The sequence below is a fragment of the Phyllobates terribilis genome, unplaced genomic scaffold (genome assembly GCF_046119375.1).
Source record: "Phyllobates terribilis strain yellow unplaced genomic scaffold, ASM4611937v1 Scaffold_11__3_contigs__length_659146591, whole genome shotgun sequence".
NCBI lineage: Eukaryota > Metazoa > Chordata > Amphibia > Anura > Dendrobatidae > Phyllobates > Phyllobates terribilis.
The window spans coordinates 116,147,959-116,168,804 of NW_027362771.1; the positions used below are offsets into that span (position 1 = coordinate 116,147,959).

The 20,846-nt window shown below is 42.1% G+C and overlaps 1 protein-coding gene across 2 annotated transcripts in view; it reads right to left on the reverse strand.

Annotated features, from left to right (window-relative positions):
- Positions 1–20,846, reverse strand: part of NT5DC3 (5'-nucleotidase domain containing 3) — a 107,355-nt gene that overhangs the window by 15,562 nt on the left and 70,947 nt on the right. For both annotated transcript variants that reach the window (XM_073651532.1, XM_073651533.1), the window contains 5 exons: positions 16,063–16,165; positions 15,015–15,116; positions 11,856–11,937; positions 11,672–11,758; positions 3,492–3,632 (listed from right to left, as the gene is read on the reverse strand). In XM_073651532.1, coding sequence (XP_073507633.1) covers positions 3,492–3,632; positions 11,672–11,758; positions 11,856–11,937; positions 15,015–15,116; positions 16,063–16,165 — 515 coding nt within the window. The remainder of the gene's footprint in view (positions 1–3,491; positions 3,633–11,671; positions 11,759–11,855; positions 11,938–15,014; positions 15,117–16,062; positions 16,166–20,846) is intronic.

A 20,846-nucleotide genomic window follows, 5' to 3' on the forward strand; every position in this document is an offset into this window, starting at 1 on the left:
TGAAATGCTTGCCACCCGAGCCACGTCTCTGCAGCATATCAGCATACAGGGACTGTGCATATTTGACAGAGGGAGCCCCCTCTTTTTGTATAACTGCGTCGTACACTTGGTGCAAATCGATTCGCAGGACACGGTCCATCGGCCATGTCAGTAAAATGTGGCACCCACATGGGAGCCCTTAGAACCGCCACTAACCTAACGGCATCCTCAGCTCTTTTTTTGATCAGCGAGTCTGGTGTTGCGTCATCGTTGCGGTGTGAAGCAAATGTTACATTGAGCCAAGCCAATCAATGAAGAACAGCGGATGCCGGCATGCAAGAAGCAGTTTTCAGGGCTCCCGGTCAGCAGCTACAGATTACGGACATGGCTGATGGTCTGGGTCCTTGCGAATTGATTCGCACCAACTCAACTGCTTAAAAAAAAAAATCACTGTCGCTATTGACTAAAGCATGTAAGGGATTAAAAAGTTAGGAACAGAGGTTTCGTTGATCTCAGCTATCACCACCAGACTCACAGGGGAATTGCACAGGCAAAGCTTTTGAGCCTGTGCAATCACCATGGCATCCACATACTTGCCAGACATTCCATGATGTATAAGCAAGTCAGGATGCATTATGGGGTCATGTTTTTCATGCAAAACAATTTGGACAGCCAGTCAGTCAACAATTAGTAACACCTACTACAAAAAAAAGTTACATATGTTGGAGGGACAAAAAAAAAAAAAAAAACACATCCATCAAGTTAAATTATTAGAAACACAAAAGAACTTGTGCTAGCTATAGGAATGTTTTAATCACTACTCTAACTTGTACAGTTCACTTCAAAATTCAGAAGTTAATGTTTTGGTTAAATCAGTATAGCTGACATTTCCAATTTTTTTCAGGTTCAGTTTTTCCACAGACTGCAGAACATTGGATTTACGCATTTTTTATCAAATCCGCATAGGCAATCTTTTTTCTATCCAGACAACTTTTACTGTGCCTCAGAATGCTAGACAACCCTAAGGCATGAGAGAACTACCGACACGCTTATAGAAATTTTCATTTATTTATTTTTTCTGAAAATGTAAAAGGGGTAAAATGAGATAAAATAACAGGCAGGTACTGTCTCCAAGTCTCTCTGGTGCTCCCCAAAGTTGTCAACATCTCCCATATATACACTGCTCAAAAAAATAAAGGGAACACTTAAACACAATGTAACCCCAAGTCAATAACACTTCTGTGAAATCTACCTGTCCAGTTATGAAGCAACACTGATTGTGAATCAATTTCTCCTGCTGTTGTGCAAATGGAACAGACAACTGGTAGAAATGGTAGGCAATCAGCTAGATACCCCCTATAAAGGAGTGGTTCTGCAGGTGGGGACCACAGACCATTTCTCTGTTCTCATCCTTTTTGGCTGTTTTGGTCACTTTCATTTTGCCATTGCTCTCACCCCTAGAGGTACAGTAGCATGAGGCGGTGTCTACAGTACAACCCACAGAAGTTGCTCAGGTAGTGCAGTTCATTCAGGATGGCACATCAGTGCGAGCTGTGGCAAAAAGGTAGCTGTGTCTGTCAGCACAGTATCCAGAGCATGGAGCAGATACCAGGAGATGTGGAGGGAGCCATAGGAGGGCAACAACCCAGCAGTAGGACCGTTACCTCCTCCTTTGTGCAAGGAGGAACAGGAGGAGCACTGCCAGAGCCCTGCAAAATGACCTCCAGCAGGCCACAAATGTGCATGTGTCTGCACAAACTGTTAGAAACCGACTCTATGAGGGTGGTATGAGGGCCCGACGTCCACAGATGAGGGTTGTGCTCACAGCCCAACACCGTGCACGACGCTTGGCATTTCCCACAGAACACCAGGATTGGCAAAGTCGCCACTGGCATCCTGTGCTCTTCACAGATGAAAGCAGGTTCACACTGAGCACATGTGACAGACGTGACAGAGTCTGGAGATGCCGTGGAGAGCGATCTGCTGCCTGCAACATACTTCAGCATGACCAGTTTGGCAGTGGGTCAGTAATGGTGTGGGGTGGCATTTCCTTGGAGGGCCGCACAGCCCTCCATGTGCTCGCCAGAGGTAGCCTGACTGCCATTAGGTACCGAGATGAGATTCTCAGACCCCTTGTGAGACAATATGCAGGTGCGGTTGGCCCTGGGTTCCTCCTAATGCAGGACAATGCCAGACCTCATGTGGCTGGAGTGTGTCAGCAGTTCCTGCAAGATGAAGGCATTGAAGCTATGGACTGGCCCGCCCGTTTCCCAGACCTGAATCCGATTGAGCACATCTGGGACATCATGTCTCGCTCCATCCACCAACGTCATGTTGCACCACAGACTGTCCAGGAGTTGGCGGATGCTTTATTCCAGGTCTGGGAGGAGATCCCACAGGAGATCATCCGCAACCTCATCAAGAGCATGCCCAGGCATTGTAGGGAGGTCATACAGGCACGTGGAGGCCACACACAATACTGAGCCTCATTTTGACTTGTTTTAAGGACATTACATCAAAGTTGGATCAGCCTGTAGTGTGTTTTTCCACTTTAATTTTGGGGGTGACTCCAAATCCAGGCCTCCATTGGTTAATAAATTTGATTTCCATTGATGATTTTTGTGTGATTTTGTTGTCAGCACATTCAACTTTGTACAGAACAAAGTATTAAATGAGAATATTTCATTCATTCAGATCTAGGATGTGTTATTTCAGTGTTCCCTTTATTTTTTTGAGCAGTGTAGATGGGTATTCCAAAGACTCCTACATAGGACCAATTGTGCAATGAGTCGAGAAGAGCAACTCGCCACAGAATGCAGTTTGAGGGTTCTCTCAGAGGGAGGCGAAATGCGGAGATCCGCACTTACAAGCCCAGCTTCAGAGCAGGTTGGAGCCAGTTGCTACACACTGGGTAGATGAGGGCTATTTTACATAACCAGTATCTGTGTCTAACAGCAGCGCCCAGAGCTGAGCTCCAATTGCTGATGTTAAACATTTAGATGCCACTATCAATTTCTGACAGCAGCATTTAAATGAAGCAGTTGCAGGGTACAAATGGAATACCATGGCAGCAGAGGAACCTTTTAGTTTAAGGGAGGAGATGTGACAAAAAAATAAAATAAAAAATAAAAATATGATTCTAAAGTTTTGTCCCCCCATCCATCTTTTCCTCTTTGGGTGGATGTGTGTATGTTAAAAATTAACCCACATTGCACTGACCTGGAGAACTATACTGGCAGGTTTTTTTTTGTTGTTTTTTTTTTTTTTTTAAATATACAGTACAACAAATACCGTAAAAGCAAAACCGAAAAGGATAAAAAGGCAGCAAAAAAGTCATGCTCCTACAAAATAATGAACTTCCATCTAGACACCAGTGTGTTCTTTAGATCGCTAGAGTTAACAATGGCAATATTTATAATGGAGCATTTTAATTTGTGTAAAGTTCTCTGCATACTAGCCCTGCAAAGGTCATACAGTCTAAGTAATATACCACTATTATATTTTCCACATACCTGCATTCGTTCAAGTAAACCAGTTAAAGCCTGAAGCCAGGCCATAGTCTGAATATACTGAGATGTGTTCATGATGGTAAGTTCTGATTTCAACTCAGGAATAATGGCACCGGTTCTCCAGCCATGCTTTAATGTAAGGTCCTAGATGACAAGAAAGTTATGGTAAGGGCCTATTTAAAGTTGAATTGAAAAAGTCATATTCACTAAACAAACAATAGTAAAAAGAAATTTGCTTATGGAGAAAAACAGGTGGGTCAATATAAAAAGGCATACCATCAACAAATATCAAATGGTATTGAACCCGTTATGGACATATGTCCATTCATCCTTCCTTCAACACTATGAAGTTAGCCAGTGCCTTCGCTTAAAAACAGCCCCACACCATGATGTTCCCACCTCCAAACTGTTGGTATGGAGTTTTGGGGGTGATATGCAGTGCCTTTCGGCCTTCAAACATGGTGTGTATTATGACATCCAAAGAGTTCAATTTTGGTCTCTGACCAGACTATTCTCCCAGTATTTCACAGGCTTGTCTAACTGTTGTTGAGCAAACTTTACACAAGCTTGAACATGCTTTTTGTTCAGCAATGGGAGTCTTGTGTTGTGAACGTGCATACAGGCCATGGAGGTTGAGTGCATTACTTATTTTCTTTAAAGCAATTGTACCTGCTGATTGCAGGTCTTTCTGTAACTCTCCACAGGTGGTCCTTGGGTCTTAGACAACTCTTCTGATTAATTCTTTTCATTCCTCTGTGTAAAATCTTGCGGGGAGCACATGGTCGTGGTCGGTTTATGGTTGAAATTACGTTCTTTTCACTTCTGGATTATGGCCTCAGGAGTGCTCACTTCAGTAGTTTAGAAACTCTTCTGTAACCAATGCCATCAGCATGCTTTGCAACAATAAGGTTGTGAAGGTCTTGAGACCGCTCACTGGTTTTACCCATCATGAGATATTTTTCTTGTGTAGCACCTTGGTGAGGAGACACCTTTTTATAGGCCGAGGCTACAGCAAGCCCTTTAGACCATGCACAGAGCATGGTCTAAGAGGCTTCTGTCAGTACAGCACTGACAGGTATAAAACATTGCAATGCTTCATAACAGCGATCAGAGCCGGTCGCCAGGGAGAACAGTCACATGGATTATCTCTAAGGCGGACAGGTGACTATTAGGAGCATGAGAGACTTTTTATAGATGTTTGACCGAACCTACTGGACCCGAACATCCATGGGTTCGCCCATCAAAAACAATCCCAAACACACAGCCAAGGAAACTCTCAATTGGTTTCAGAGAAAGAAAATAAAGCTGCTAGAATGGCCCAGCCAATCACCTGACCTGAATCCAATAGGAAATTTATGGAAAGAACTAAAGCTCAGAGTTCATAAAAGGAGCCCACAGAACCTTCAACAACTTCTTTAACTTAGAAAATTGGTGACGTGTTCAAAACTTATTTCACCTGCTATATGTATAAACTAGCTTTTACCCGCAGCTTCGCTCGCGTGGAATTTGGTCTGCCACATTAAGTTTTTGTGACAGATCATTTTAATAGTAAAAAAAAATAATCTTAATAGTAAAAAAAAATAATCTTATTTAGTTACTCATACATCCAAAATTTCAGATGTCTAACTTCAAAACTGACGGATTCCATACAATCTTTGAACCCCTATAATATGAAGAGGGAAACTCTTGAGGGTGGAATTATCAAAATTCCTTTCTTCGTGCTCATTTAAGCTATAATAGAACCTATCTGCAAATTTCAAGATGCTAAGTTCAGTGGTTTCGGCTGTGCGTTGACCGCTAGGTGTGTCAGTCAATCAGGTTTACAGTTTTATATAATCTTCGCCTGTATGGTGTGTTTATAAAAAGTAGCCCTATGTCCTTCCCCAGGCTTGAAATTATCCGTAATCAAATTTCATCACAAACGGATTACTAAACACTAATTAATAAACAGGACGGACTGAAGTTACTTGCGTTTAATATTGTTCGTGTTAGTAAAGAATTAGTATGTAATTGGAATAATGGACATCTGCAGGTAATTTATCTATGTGTTTTTACTGCAATATACTCCTGTAAACTATGTTATTTGATTTCTTTCGTTCAGCGAAAATATGTAGATTTTGCGATTTAGAAACACGTGAGCAAGCTACATATAGCTGACCGTGGGAAAAACAGGGCGTGCCTAAATGTATCCCCGCTACCTTCAAAGTTTGCCCTTGCGATTTATTGATGGTCATTGAAAATGCAACTTTAAGTGGGAACTGCAAACGTTTGAAATTAAAGGGTAAGTTATTGGGTATTATTGGGATGCGTGGTATAAGAATATTTTCACCCTTAGCTTCTCCAGTTAAAATTGTGGCCTTTACAATGTGCCTGCCTAGTTCAGTGACTCGCAATCTAGTGCCATTACATAATCTCGGGGCGTCCAAGTTGCGCATTAACAAAACGGGTATACCGACCTTTAATTCGAGCTTATGAGATGGGACCCCGGATAGCTCCAAAGAGTTAAACTCCACGGGGTAGATCGTACAGTCTTCAGATAACATGACTGTGTCGATGGAGTTGTAGGTTGTTGCATCGCTGGTTACTTGGTCCAAGATAATTTTATTGATTTTCGCAACCGTTTCATTTCTTGGTGCTAGTATAGTTCTTTCACATAGCCAATTTTCATCGTGGATGTTTTGTTGCAAATTTGGAAAAACTTGAGCAATAAGTTCGTCTTTTGAATCCACAACATGACAAAATTGGTTAGTGAATAGAACCATACCTTCTTCGTCAGTTTCGATTCGACCTTCATTGATCTCGAGCGGTTTCTCAGCGTACGCGCCCGACTCTAGATCACTGAATAACTGGACACGCATGTTGGTGGTGAGGTGCAGCTTTTCAACTTTGGTCCATAAATATGAGGATTTCAGACATGCGTTAATTTCGTCTGCTGCAGTGCCTCGCTTGATGACAGGCAAAGTTTGCCTAAAGTCCCCAGCCAATAAAACAACGACACCACCCATTATTGTTTGTTTACTGTGTAAGTCTTGTAGACAACGATCAAGAGCTTCGATGGCGCGTTTGTGTGACATTGTGCACTCGTCCCACACGATTAGTTTGCACTGTTGCAACAGGAGGCCACGGGCGCTGCTCTTGCTGATATTACACGATGGGGTTTCTTCGTTCACCAGATTAAGAGGTAATTTAAAGACTGAATGTGCCGTCCGTCCACCGCTTAGCAATGTTGCAGCAATTCCAGAGGAAGCCACAGCTAATGCAACGTTATGACCGCTACGAATTTTTGCTAAAAGTAAATTAAGCAAGAAAGATTTTCCTGTACCACCCGGGGCATCAAGGAAAAAAAGTCCGCCTTTACCATTCTCAACTCGTCCTACTATTTTGTGATAAATCTCTCTTTGATCAGGTAGCAAACGTGGCTCAGTTTCACAAACGTGAGCGTCTAACTGGTTGGTATCATAGCTTAGCTCTTTTATCAACTCGTTAGACAGCTCTCCTCTACGCCGCGGTGAGGGTAGACCAAAATCGGACAATTTCTTTCCAGAAATTATTAATATTTTGTCCTCGATAAGCCCCAACGCCTCATTGAAACAGAGATCATCGTTAACGTGATCCATTCTTTCAAATCTGTGCATGATATCCTCTGATAACGCAGTTTTATACTTGTGCCAGAGTTGTAGAGGATTGGATAAACCGCAAGTGCATATCAATATGGCAAACAGCTCTCTTATTTGCGCCGGGGAGCGACATAGCACGGCCTCTTCTAAGGTGGTATCCCAGTGGTTATCATCTTCCAACAACCCCATCTTCTCACACACCTGCCGAAAAGTTGCAAGTTCTTGACCTTCAAATGTTTTTAAATCCGAGAAGTTGGTTGGACCCCTTATTACATTCAGCAGCATACGCAAGCAATAACATTCAAAATTGCTAACGTGCACCGTGTAAATGCGACCTAGAGCGTCTCCTGCCTTCACACCTGGCCAGCCATCGACAGGTGTTCCTTGTAAACGACGTTTCCATTGCTTCCGTGCCACATTCCAAGTATAGTAGCGAGGCACGTCAATGTAAAGTAATGTTTTTGCAAACGTATCACTTTGGCACAACAGGAAAAATGCAGTTAGGGTAGTTTTAGGTGGTGCTTCTAATCTCTCTCTAAAATTATTTTCCGTAAAGTAAACCCTCTCGCCATTGGGTAAATGAATCGCGAGATGAGTGACGGTTTGGTGTCTCTCGTGCAGAGGCAGACCTAAGATCCGCCACGCTGCTTCGTTACTACTAACATATCGGCCGGTTCTAAAAGTCTGCACCTCATCTCTTGGGTCAATGTTAACATTCCCTTGCTGGCGGATGTTAAAAATAGCCTGGTCGCTACCCTTATTAATAGATTTACAAATATATTTTATCGCCTGTACCGCATTACAGAACTCTGCATTTAAATGAGAATTAAAATTTTTTGATAAGAGTGGAGAATATGGGACCACCCAGCTATTGTCCACCAATATTTCCACTGTTCCTCTACGGGTTTTAATAATCGTCGTGCGTCCACCATTCTCTGGTGCTCTGCGCCTGTACAAAGGATAACCTTTGTCATTGGTTTGAGTATCTTTTAAAAGCTTCCTCGGATATTTTTTGGTACATTTTCCTTCCTTCATGCATGGCGATGAAGAATTGAATGTACCACATGGCCCGTGAATCATATTCTTTGTCACTGTATCATAGAGCTTTTGATCGGTTTCTGGGTTTGGTATCTCAGCACATATGATTTCGTCAATTTGGTTCGGATGCAATTTTTCCTTTAACCACAGCAGTAAGTGCACATGAGGCAAACCTCGCTTTTGCCACTCGATCGAGTACATGAAGCATTGCATATCACCAAATATGTTACCTTTTGTAAGTAGAGCTACCAACTTCTGTACTTTTATTCTAAATACTCGAGCTGTTAAGTCATGTCTGTCCATTGAATTTTGACCAGCCATAAGCTCTTTGGTGATTTCTGGCCAAGAGGGGTTGCAAGTCATTGTAATAAATAAATCAGGCCTCCCATAATTACGTACGTATGTGAACGCATCTTGTGTGTATTCGTGTAGGTATCTCGGGCTATTTACAAATGATGACGGGAGAATCACCATCTGACCTAAGTTATTTGGATCCAAATCCGCATCATTTCTTATTGAATCTTGCAAGTGAATATAATTTTCTGCGCGCAGTTTTTTTGATTTAAAGAAATGAACCTTAAGCGCTCACTTTCCATCTTTACATACATGTCGACCAGAAACTGATGAAGTAGGAGCCTACACTTAAGCATCAAATTAAAATCGCTGCGACGGACCATCAAGTGAAAGGCATAAAAATCTTTGCAGGACACCTTTTTGCTTGGCATTGCTTGTTTGGTATTTGGATTTATCTGAGGAATATCAATGCTGTACCCCTCTTGTCCTTTCCAAAAAATTATTGGGTACTCGAGAGCGTCATAGAATCTATGTGTATCGGGAACCCTAGTGAGAATGCCATCGCGCGGCTGCACAACGATGTCCCGAGACATAGTTTGTTCGCTACTAACTATTACAGCAGCTATTTCATTTGTAGTAGGGGCATTGAATCGTCTCTCATGTTGACCACGTGGTACACGGTCTGGGTGAATCACTACTTTGAAATGATCGTCATTGATCATTCTGTCTCTAGCCGTTTTAAATTCATGCACCAAAATGTTGTGGTCGTGAAGTACTCGTTGTAATTTTTTAACTATGTTTCTATCTACGCTTTGCACGCACTCAGTACGCCTGTTGATTTGTTCTTCTTCGTCACCTATGAAATAAACTTGTAAAAATTGTGGTTGCGAAATGGACGTAGGAATTAAAGAACCGATACGGTGGTATACTTGTCCTTGTATTGTAAAGGTCGGGCAAAACCCTGGCATTGAGACAATTTGATCTGCTCCAAAAGACGTCATATGAAAGCACATGTTGTATTTTCTTATATTATTTAGAAAAAGGCGAGATTCATCAGTTTCATTAGAGAAAAGCTCTTTTAAAGGTTGAACTGGCTCGTCTATATAAGGAAGAGCTACTTTCCCGCCCAAACAACACATACCTGCTGCTTCCTCTTTCCACTTAAGAGCTCCGCAATATTTGCAATCTATGGTCATTGCTTCTATTTTTATAAGCTTGTGAGTTTCATAATCAAGAGTCTCGTCATACTCAAATGCAGCTTTATTAAACAATATCCATGTATTTCTTGTAAATGTTTGACATCGCTGTGCTGCCCTTTCAGCAACAGTGCGTCTGCGAGATTCGGCCATTTCATAAGTTTCAGTGGCTCTTTGGGACGCCATGTAAGACGCTTGCTGCTGACGTCGAGCTTGGGACTGTTCTGGAGTTTCAGCAGCCCGTTGAGACGCCAGATACTCTGCATGCTGTTCACGTCGGGCTTGGGACTGTTCTGGAGTTTCAGCAGCCCGTTGAGATGCCAGATACTCCGCATGCTGTTCACGTCGGGCTTGGGACTGTTCTTGAGTTTCAGCAGCCCGTTGAGATGCCAAAAACTCTGCATTCCGTTCACGTCGGGTTTGGGATTGTTCTGGAGTCTCTGCAGCTCTATGTGCCGCACAACGCACCGCCTGCTCAAGCCTTCGTTGCTCGACCTGTTGAGACGTCTCATCACGTCTAATTATTTTCATAGCTCGGGCTTTATTAGAGCTTTGCGAAATGATAGACTTACGCTTTCGCGGCATTTTTATAAGTACTAATTACAAAATAGGTACTTAGTAAAGTTAAAACAATCTAATTAGTTATATTACGATCGCTGTACAGACGATATCAGTTGTATATGACTGGTCCATGAGGAGCAGCTGTGGCGCGGTTACCCATAGCAACCATTCCCAGTGCTCTGTGGGAGCTGAGAGCAGCCTGCTGGTGCTGTGGGTGACATGCTGCGCTGCACACACACAGGGCTGTGCTGCACACAGGAGGGGAGGACGCCATTTGTGTAGCGCTGCTGCCGGTGCTGTCAGGCTGCAGTGTGTGCATCCTCCATGGAGCCGCGCTCAGGTTACTGCCCCTCCCCGTGTGTGAGTCACCTCCCCTCCGCCCAGGTGAGGCGCTCGTAACTTTCCCGGCTGCAGCAGCTGGCGCAGTTGAGCGCATGTTTTATTATACGGTGTTATGTGGAGGGACAATGGCGGCAGGGACCCCCTGTGGAGGACAATGACGGCCCGGTGCCCCCGGGCAACCTGCAGGAGGAAGCCTCACACTCCCCCCGGGCTGTGGGCGCGGGCAGGCCGTGCTGGGACGTGTAGTTCCCTAGTAACCTGTTCCTGACATATGGGCTGTTTTCTGTGGTTTTTTTTGTTTTTTAAGTCTGAGAAAATGTCATAAATTATCCTTCTCCCTTCAGCTGTTTCCAGAGTGTAATGTATCAGGGTGAGCTCATGACTGACAGCTGCCAAATTTTCTAGGAAATGTCAGTCCCTGGGGGTCGTGTGTGAACCCCCTGTGCCACACTTGTACCTGGCCACGGTATATGATCACCCCTGTATTCTGACTGTGGACAGGCGGCAACTGTGACCTCACTATACAATGATCCACTATGGGCAAATTATTGTATTATCAATCTCTTCTGACTGCTGTAAATCAGCCATTTAAATATCACCTGTGTATGTGTATATATAAGAGAGCTCTCAGAGGCCAGATTTTTTTCCGACTTAATTGACATGTATCGTTATATTACGACCAAAATTACATAAAATCATTACAAATTGTAGCCTATGTTATTCCGATGTATAATCTATATTACTGTAAAGTTTCATGCAAATCCGTCCAGTAGTTTTTTCGTGAAAGAGTAACAAACATACTCACAAACTTTCGCATTTATAATATTAGTAGGATAGGATATGCACGTACCAGAGAAGAAGTCATATAAATGCCACTTACAGAGATTGACAGGAGCATATAATTAGCTAAAACTGCAACCAAAGGAGCAAATTCTAGTTGCTGCAGTTTACAGGCAGATGGCAAATATTTAACACAGCTGGCACAGTTCTTGAACTGGCTTCATACGTTCCTTAGCGACCCATGATGAAAAATTATATTAAAAGGAAATGCAAATCAAATGCGTTATGGCAATCAAAACAGAACAGAACCTTGCAGATGCTTAACTATAGTTTAGTAATTAGATATATGTCTTACTGCCAGATCACTGTATATATGGTCACCAAAGTATAACACTTTTGATCCTCGCCAGCCAGTGAGCTTCAAAAATTCAAACAGGTTGCCCTATAGAAGAGAAAGGCAGAGAAGTATAAGAAATTACTCTAGCATATACTAAAAGCTGCTAAAACTTCAATTAAAAAAATAAAGCTTCAACACAAACCTGCTTGTATATCTTGCCTTTTTCTAATTGGTGAATTTTATCCCACAGTAGAACACCTCGATTTGTAACCTTACGGAAAGGTCTAAGGAAGGGTAATAAAAAAATAAAAAAAATTTACCTTTGGGTTAAAGGAATTTTACTCTAGTAGTAGGCACGCTAAATGCCTAAGTGCATGGTTGACTTGAGGAAAACTAACAAATAAAAATTCCAGATAGAATACTAGATTTATTGTACCAGAATATATATTTAACACACACACACACACACACACACACACACACACACACCAGTGGAGTTATTACTGGGATTTTCCTAGACTGGCTGTGCCTTTAATACAAATAATTTTAGGTTCAAAGGCTACCATTAGCAGCTTGTATGAAAACCTACAATCCAGATTAATGATGGGATTAGCCAAGTCTCCATTATAATTCTAGCATTGTGCGCATGCAGACTGATGCCTAGATTCAGTGAATGGGTCATTTGATGCCAATGCTCCTACTTGAAGAGCAATTCGATCCAATATATCACCGCATGATGCGAGCAACAAAGCAGGATTAGCTCCTATGGGAAGAAAGTTACCTGTATGTTCTAAGTTCAGGGCTCCAAAAAGGACATTTGAAAAGGTACACTTCAGGGCTAGTAGAGCGCTGTGTTCAGCTGTCTCCTGGGGCTCCCAATAAGAATAAATGGAGTGGAGGTGTACATGCTTAATTTTCGCTCAATTCACACTTCAGAGCACTATTCTTGGGATCGAAGGGTAAGAAAGATGGGGTGGGAGTTGGGGTAAAGTCAGCATTTGTATTCCCAGCGATGGGGTTGTTATCTCTTAGTCCATAGACAGGGTTTAACTTTCACGGATGTGTCCGGGTTGACAGTCATACGGTGTCCAGCTGTAGAAGATCGCTGCGTTTGGCCTTACAAACATCTCCCTGATCCTTTTATGATTCCTCTCTCTTTAGGACCCAGAGATGATCCTCACCTTGCTTGGAGATTATACCTTTCCCTTTAGGCCCCTGAGGTATCCTAACCTTTCTGCTGTTAATCAGCACATCCTTGCTGTGTCCTTAAATACACTCAGACCCTCAGAGAGTTGCTGGTGATAGCATGTTATACCTATTCAGGCCTGGGATTCTACAACCCCTGGCAAAAATTATGGAATCACCAGGCTCGGAGGATGTTCATTCAGTTGTTTAATGTTGTTGAAAAAAAATCAGACATGGCACAAAACTAGAGTCATTTCAAATGGCAACTTTAGGGCTTTAAGAAACACTAAAAGAAATCAAGATTAAAAATGTGGTACTCAGTAAGGGCAATTTTTTTGTAACACATAACACCATTCATGATGCACAGGTACGGCAGAGAAATATAGGTATAGTACAAGGCCAAAGATTACACTTCTCACTCATGTAATAAGTATCTATTGTAAATGCCACTATAGCTCAGAAACCAGCAAATCCTCGCAGCACACAGTGAATGCCCTGGGGTGGGGTGGGGGGATTCAAAAGTTTCATTTTAGACCGGATAGTATAGTCTTCCATACAGAATAACGGGCCCCATACATAGGCCCCATACAGAATAACGGGCCCTATATAGTGCTCCATACGGTATGGGCCCCATATAATGCTCGATAAAAATAAATCAAATAGTCACCTCTACTTGCTGGTGGCTGCTCCGGACTCAACGTCTTCCAACTCTCTGCAGTGCTCAAAGCAGCGGGCGCGTTGCAGTAACGTCATCGCGCCCTCTGCCCTGAGACGTCAGAGTCAGACGACGTGGAAGACACCGGAGCTGCGGTGAAACAGGGAGAGGTAAGTATTGCAAGTGCCGGGCCCTAAGCAAGCAGGGGGCCCACTCACGAGCCCCACAGCGTGCCGGTGTCCCCGACAGCGAGTGGGCCCCCCTGCTTGCCCGTGTGCGCTGCGTGGTGACGCAGGCCCTATTCACAGGAGTATCATAATGGCAGACACGGGGGGGGCTGTCATGGCAACCCATCGGCACCCTGCGATCAAGTCACGGGTGCGCCGATGGGAGCATGGAATAACGTGCCCCCCCACGTGTTAGATGCCACTGTCAGAGTGACAGATGCATTCAACATGTTAACAGACACTGGTGGAGAAGAGCTCCACCTACGATTGTTAGAGGCATATATAGAGAATATTTAGAGAATAAATCAGCCATCATCTGCTAGGAAAGATGCGGGCTCTGCTTGAAAGCCTTACTCAAAAGCAGGGACACAACTGTACATCATATCTAGTGAAACTTGCCTATTTGCTTTTATGATGGCTGCTTCAATGAAGATTGCATGGGGAGTATACATTCACAATATAACCTTTATATGGTCTGTATTCACAAGAGCCATGTCATTACAAAATTAAGGGAGTCCATACACAGTCAGGATCTAATACTGTAAATATCTAAAGGCTATGGACACTTGACATGAAGGAAATTTTTTTTTTTTTTTACATATGTTACTGCAATTATATTAATTAAAATGGTAACCAAAGTCTGCACTCTTCATTCATTATATCAGACTGCCTGATGTGCAGTTTGCAGTTTGACCAAAGCTTCACATTTTTCTCTTTTGGGATTGTCTCTCCTAGTAATATAGGTTGGATTTGAGGGGCGTGTGTATCCACAGTGCTGTTGTCTGCAATAGCTTATGTTTCAGGACAGTTTTGTGTGTCAGCAAAGCTTCTATCCTGCACTCAATTCCATTTCATCCGCTTTCTTGCTTATCTGTTGCCCCTTTCTGAGCCTGCTCTCATCTTCATTCTTGATATATGTATACAACCCTAACCTTCTGATTACCAACACAGAAGGGGGGTAGCAGAGTGACAGCAGAAGCTCTGATGTATTTTTGTCATTTACAAAACATTCAGCTAGTTAAGGACACACTCTTCATTACAGGTGTTCTACCATTTTTCCACTGAAGACTACTTAGATTGCTGCTCAACTTTGTATTTAGCAAGCAAACGAACAATCAAAAAAAAAAAAAAAGGTGCAAAGATGTACCAACCTTTAATGATACTTTCCTAGAAATGCAATGTTGACTTTACTCATGTTGTTAAACTAGTTAGAACTGAGGAAATTGAACTGAGCCGATTTATGAAGGTTTGGCAGCTAGGTGAAATGTGAAGAAAATCTGGATGAAATATTTACCTCCTTTTATCATTGAAAAAATTTGGCTTATCAGCTTGAACAATGACAACATCAAAAAGATCTCTCCAGTCTTTCCCCACAATGAAATTCATCCCCTTGTCCCTGAAGAGAAATTATACAAGTTTATTTATTTGTACAAACAAACTTTGCAAGTTACTAACGTTTTCTAAAGATATTTGTAAAAATATAAACATTTGAGCCATGGAGCCCGAGTGATTACTTTTGTGGGCAGGAAAATGGATTATTTTTCCCCATGTTGGCACACCTCCGGCTGGATTCACACATGTGTTTTGCACTCTGTAGGTGCGGGTCTCCTGACGCCAACTCAGGCTAATATATATGCCTATGAGGCTGTCGAGTTCTGGACAGGTGAATCAGGCCTCAACATATTTTATAGATACTAAAATGTACATCTGTAGTGTCCATACAGTTAGTGTACAGAGGGAAAAGAAAAAAAAGTCAGATACAGCCATAGTTTGTTGGGCTGTTAACCCCCTATGGTGGCCGTGTGTTCTTAAATGCCATTTGTCAAGTGTGACAGTGGCATTTAAAAGACTTCAACATGGTGGTAAATACTTCTGACAGCCATCAGCAACCTGGGCAATACAATTGTGGGGTGCTGATCAGTTGCCATGGCCATTGGGGTCTTCTGAATGTCTCCGTGCCTGCCATGTCAGACCTCCTATGAAAACCATCCCGTGGGTGGACATCATAGGTGACCAGGAATTTCACAACACACAGCAATACTTTTGTATTGCATTGACAAGTTAAAGTCCTCTCTGTGGACTAATTAAAAATGTAAAAAAAAAAAATAATAATCTCAAATCTTCTATACATGCACACAAGTTTAAATCACCGCCCTTTTCTTCAAATGAAAACAGCAAAATGTAACAGAATAAATTAACATATTTGGCAATACTGCATGCATAATCGCTTGACCTAATAAAAAATGTATTCTATGAAGTGAAAGTCAAATCGAGAAAGAAATCTGAAACACCAGAATTTGTTAAAAGAAAAAAAGAAGAAAATTCAGTTCCTGATTACTTACACAAAGCTACTGGGGCTATTTGTAATGAGAAACATCTTTTTTCCATGATTTGCCAACTTTGCAAGGACAGCTCGTGTTTTCTCACCATAGCGAATATATCTCTCTAGAAAAAAAAATATATATACAATTAAACAGATTTACTCAATACTAAACATTCTGACAGTCTAAAAAGGATATAGAAACCAAAACATATACATTTTTTTTTTAAAAAGATGTATCCCAATTCTGGAGCACTGCAGCATAACACCACATGATGTGAATATATCCTCCCGAATGTCAATTGTAATATAATTAATATGACTACCCTGTCCAGCCTTCTTCAAAAACATAATTTAAAAGACTTCTTCATTTGCTGCCAGCTATTGTGACTGAATGTCTCCACTGGCACAAAAAAAAAAAAAAAAAAAAAAAACTGTCGCGTGTGTGTCACATGTGTGGCAACAGTGTTCCGCATCAGGATCACGCGTAGCAGCGCCTGGGAATTAGTACTACAGTTTATTTCAGCATTCAGTCTTTTTTGGATAGGAGTCGAACAGCATGTCACATCTAGAATTGTCAATCTTTGACCACTCTTCCTTGCAGTAGCGCTCCAAATCTGCCAATTGAGAGGGCATCTCCTTTTGCAAAGCTCTCCAGGACAACCCACAAATTTTCAATTGGATTTAGGTCTGGGCAATTCCAAAACTTTGCTTTTTTTCCACCATGCTGCACTGTGGTGTGGTGTTCTTTTGCTTATGCACAGTGCTGGCTTTGCAGCATTTCAACCTTGAGGCTATGTGCCCACATAGCGTTCTTGTAACGTTTTTGCAGCCAAGAAAACGCTTGTAAAACCGTCTGCCATGCAAAGCAATGTGAATTCGGATGTGCTGTGCACATGATGCGCTAATTAGCGCGCCAAATTCGCTTTGCAAAACGCAGCATGACCATTTCTACCGCAATTACATCACAAATTCGTGGCCATTGAGGAACATTGAAACGCAGCAAACCCGCAGGTATATATGGATTTGCTGAGTTTCAATTGAATTCAATGGCCGCGAATTCACGGCGTAATCGCGGTGCGTGTGGTACCCAGGATGAAGAGGAGACTACAACTCCTCTTCATTCCGGCTACCACGCGGTGAAAAAAATAAATTAAGTTAAATAAAAAAAAAAAAACTGTATACTCACCTCTCCGGTCTCCTCCCGGCTGCATCCTCTCTCCTCGGCATCCCACGGTGTACTGGCAGGACCTGGGGGTGACATAATTTAATCAGCTGATGGTCACGCGACCACTGACGTCAGCGGTCAGGTGATGGTCGCGTGACCATCAGCTGACTAAATGACGTCACCGCAGGTCCTGCCAGTACACTGCGGGACACCGAGGATCGCCGCCGCCAGGAGGAGACCGGAGAGGAGAGTATAAAGGTTTTTTATTTATTTTTTTTTTTTTTTTTTTTTTACTATAGATGCAGCATTTAAAGCATCTAAGTTGGTCACACAATATAAATCCATGCCAGTTGCCACTTTTCCAAGTGATGCTCAAAATCACTTGGAAAAGTGCTTGAAAAAAAATGCATGCGAAAACGCATGTAAAAACGCTTGTTGTTGCCAAACTTAAAGGGGTTTTCCCATGAACAAAGTTCACTTTAAATATCAATAGAGCTCAAAATAAAAAAAAGTTTCACAATTGGATGTGTTAAAGACAAAAAAAAAAAAATTCCTCTGCTGAGATAATCTTATAAATGTGCCCCTGCTGTGTATTGTGTAATGGCTGTGTCTGACCGTGCAGGAATATGGACTTAACATACCACAGCTCTTGGGCAGAGGATGAAGCAAAAGTATACAGAAAGGACAGCATGGGATCATAGCTGCTGGTTTCAATAAAGGAAAAACATTTCCCTGCCTGTTTAAAAACTTGCTTTAACTCACAGAAAGAATCCGCTGTGATCCAGTGCTGTCCTGTCTGTATTCGCTCTTTTGCTGCCTGCCCAGGAGCTGTGGTATGATCAGACCATGTCCCTGCTCGGTCACACACAGCCATTACACAGCACACAGCAGGGACACATTTGTAAGATTCTTGGGATAGGAACTTTTTTTTCAAACACATCCAAATGTGGAACTTAATAATCCAAGGTCTATAAATTAAATAATACTTTATTAGTGGGACAATCTCTTTAACCGCTTCCCGACCGCCCACTGTACATAAATGTCGCCGCTGCCTGGGCTCTGTGCAGCGCCGACGTTTATTAACGGTCGGTGGTCCCGCAGCCCTCAGGACCCCCAGGGTCCTGCAAGCGCTGCGAGAGCGGTGCAGAGTGACAGCTCTGACAGGGGACATCATCGGGACCCGATTGAATCAGGTCCCAATGATGTTAACCCTTTGCTATCTTCTATATGCCGCGATCTATAGTGATCGCGGCATTTAGAAGATAGTGAGAGGAGAGGGGTTCATCCACTTACCTCTCCGACGGCCCCCTGATGTCTGACAGGACCTGCCGTTGTCATGGCAGCCGGAGGTCACATGACCGCCTCCGGGTCTGCCATGTACGGCGTCCTGCTAGACTTCAGCCTGCAGCTGAAGTCTAGCAGGAGACAGTGTGAAACTGTCAGCAAATCTCTCATGCAATGCAATACATGTCTATTGCATTGCATGAGAACAGAGATTAGAAAAATAAAAATTAATGTCCAATACAGGACTAAGTAAAAATGTAAAAGAAAAGTCTAAAAAATGTTTTCAAACTTAAAAAAAATAAAATCACAAAATAAATAAAATATTAAACCAATAAATCTGTATATTTATGCAAAAACAAAAAAAGTGCACATATTTGGTATCGTCGCGTCCGAAACAACCCGATCTATAAAACTGTCACACTAACTCCTTCTGTGCACACCGTAATAAAAATAAAAAACGGAGCAAAAAAAAATGCTTTTTCATCATATCGCCGAAAAAAAATGCGATCAAAAAGCAAAATGGAAATAAAAAAATGGTACCGCTGAAATCATCTTGTTCCACAAAAAAAAAAAAAAAAAAGCCACCATACAGCTCCATTAGCCGAAAAATAAAAAAATTAGAGCTCTCAGAATAAAGCGATGCAAAAAAAATATTTTTTCTATAAAATTATTTTATTGTGTAAAAGCGCCAAAACATAAAAAAAAATACGCTAAGTGTAGTATCGCTGTAAACGTACTGACCCGAAGAATAATGCTGCCTTATCACTTTTACCACACGCAGAACAGCATAAAAAAAAACTCAAAAAACAATCCCTTAATTGTTGGTTTTTGCTAATTTTACCTCCCAAAAAAAGGAATAGAAAGCGATCAAAAAATGTCACGCACCCAAAAAATGGTACCAATAAAAATGTCAACTCGTCCCGCAAAAAACAAGCAGTAACATGACTTTCGGCCGAAATATGTAAAAATTATAGCTCTCAAAATATGGCGATGCAAAAGCGTCTTTTAGTGTGCGACAGCTGTCAGTCATAAAAACCCGATATAAATCTGGTATCTCTGTAATCGCACCGACCCGAAGAATAAAGTAATCTCATCACTTATACCGCACGAGGAATGGCGTAAAAAATAAATAAAACCAATTCTTCACCAGCTACTGATTTGTTTATTATGTTTCCCAAAGATCGCAGTAAGGCTTTGCTCACATTTATCCTGCGCTCTGCGCTGAGCACTTAGAGTTTCCGTGTAAATCTCTGAAATATGTGATTCAGACGGAACCCATGACGGAAGATTCCCTGTAATGAGGCAGATATAGGCCATTGTGGATGCCGTCAGGCCTGTGATCCCACGGCGTCAGTTTTTTTAGGCGTGCATAAAAGTGTGGTTGGCCACAGTTTTGTGCACTTCTGAAAAAAAGGACATCGCTAAACAGAGGCCAGACGAAGTCCAGAGTAACTATGCTGCCTCATTACAGTGAATGGATCCCGCAGGGGCTTCATCTGAATTACATCACTTGGAAATTTAGATGGAAACCTCGATGTAAGTGCTCAGCATAGAGCGCCAGATAAACAATATGTAAAATGTTCCCAATAAAAGCTCAGTCCTCAAAAAAAGCTAGTCCCCACTCAGGTCCGTCATCTGTTAAAATTTTGTGCTCCCAAATCCAAATGCCTATTCTACAATAATTTGTTCTCCAATTGTCAAATAGCGCCCCGTCCCTCCCAGATCTCACCGTATGGCTAAGCGGTATGATACAGCCACATATGGGGTATTGCCACGTTTAGAAGAAATTGTGTGACATTTCGGCACCAATTTTACCCATTGCCCTGTGTGAAAATGTAAAATCTGAGGGTAAAACTTTTTTTGTGGTAAAAATATAATTATGTTTTCTTCACTGCCTAATCGTATAAATTTAAAAATTAAAAAATACTCACTACTTCCCTAGATGAATTCCTTGAGAGGTGTAATTTACAAAATGGCGTCACTTGTGGGGGTTTCTGCTGTTTCGGCATGTCAGCGACTCTTCAAATGTGACATGGTGTCTGCTGCCTATCCCAGCCAACATAGCGCTCCTTTCTCTTCCGAACCCTACCGTACACCAAAGCAGTGGTTTTCCCCCACATATGGGGTATCGGCGTACTCCGGAGAAATTGCACAACAAATTTCATGGTGCAATTTCTCTTGTTATCCTTATGATAATGCAAAATTAGGGGATGAAAAACATTTTTTGTGGGAAAAATGTGAAAATTTTATTTTTACGGCTCAATATTATAAACTTCTGTGAAGCACCTGGGGGTGCAAGGTGCTCACCACACATCTAGATAAGTTCCCTGAGGGGTCTAGTTTCCAAAATGGTG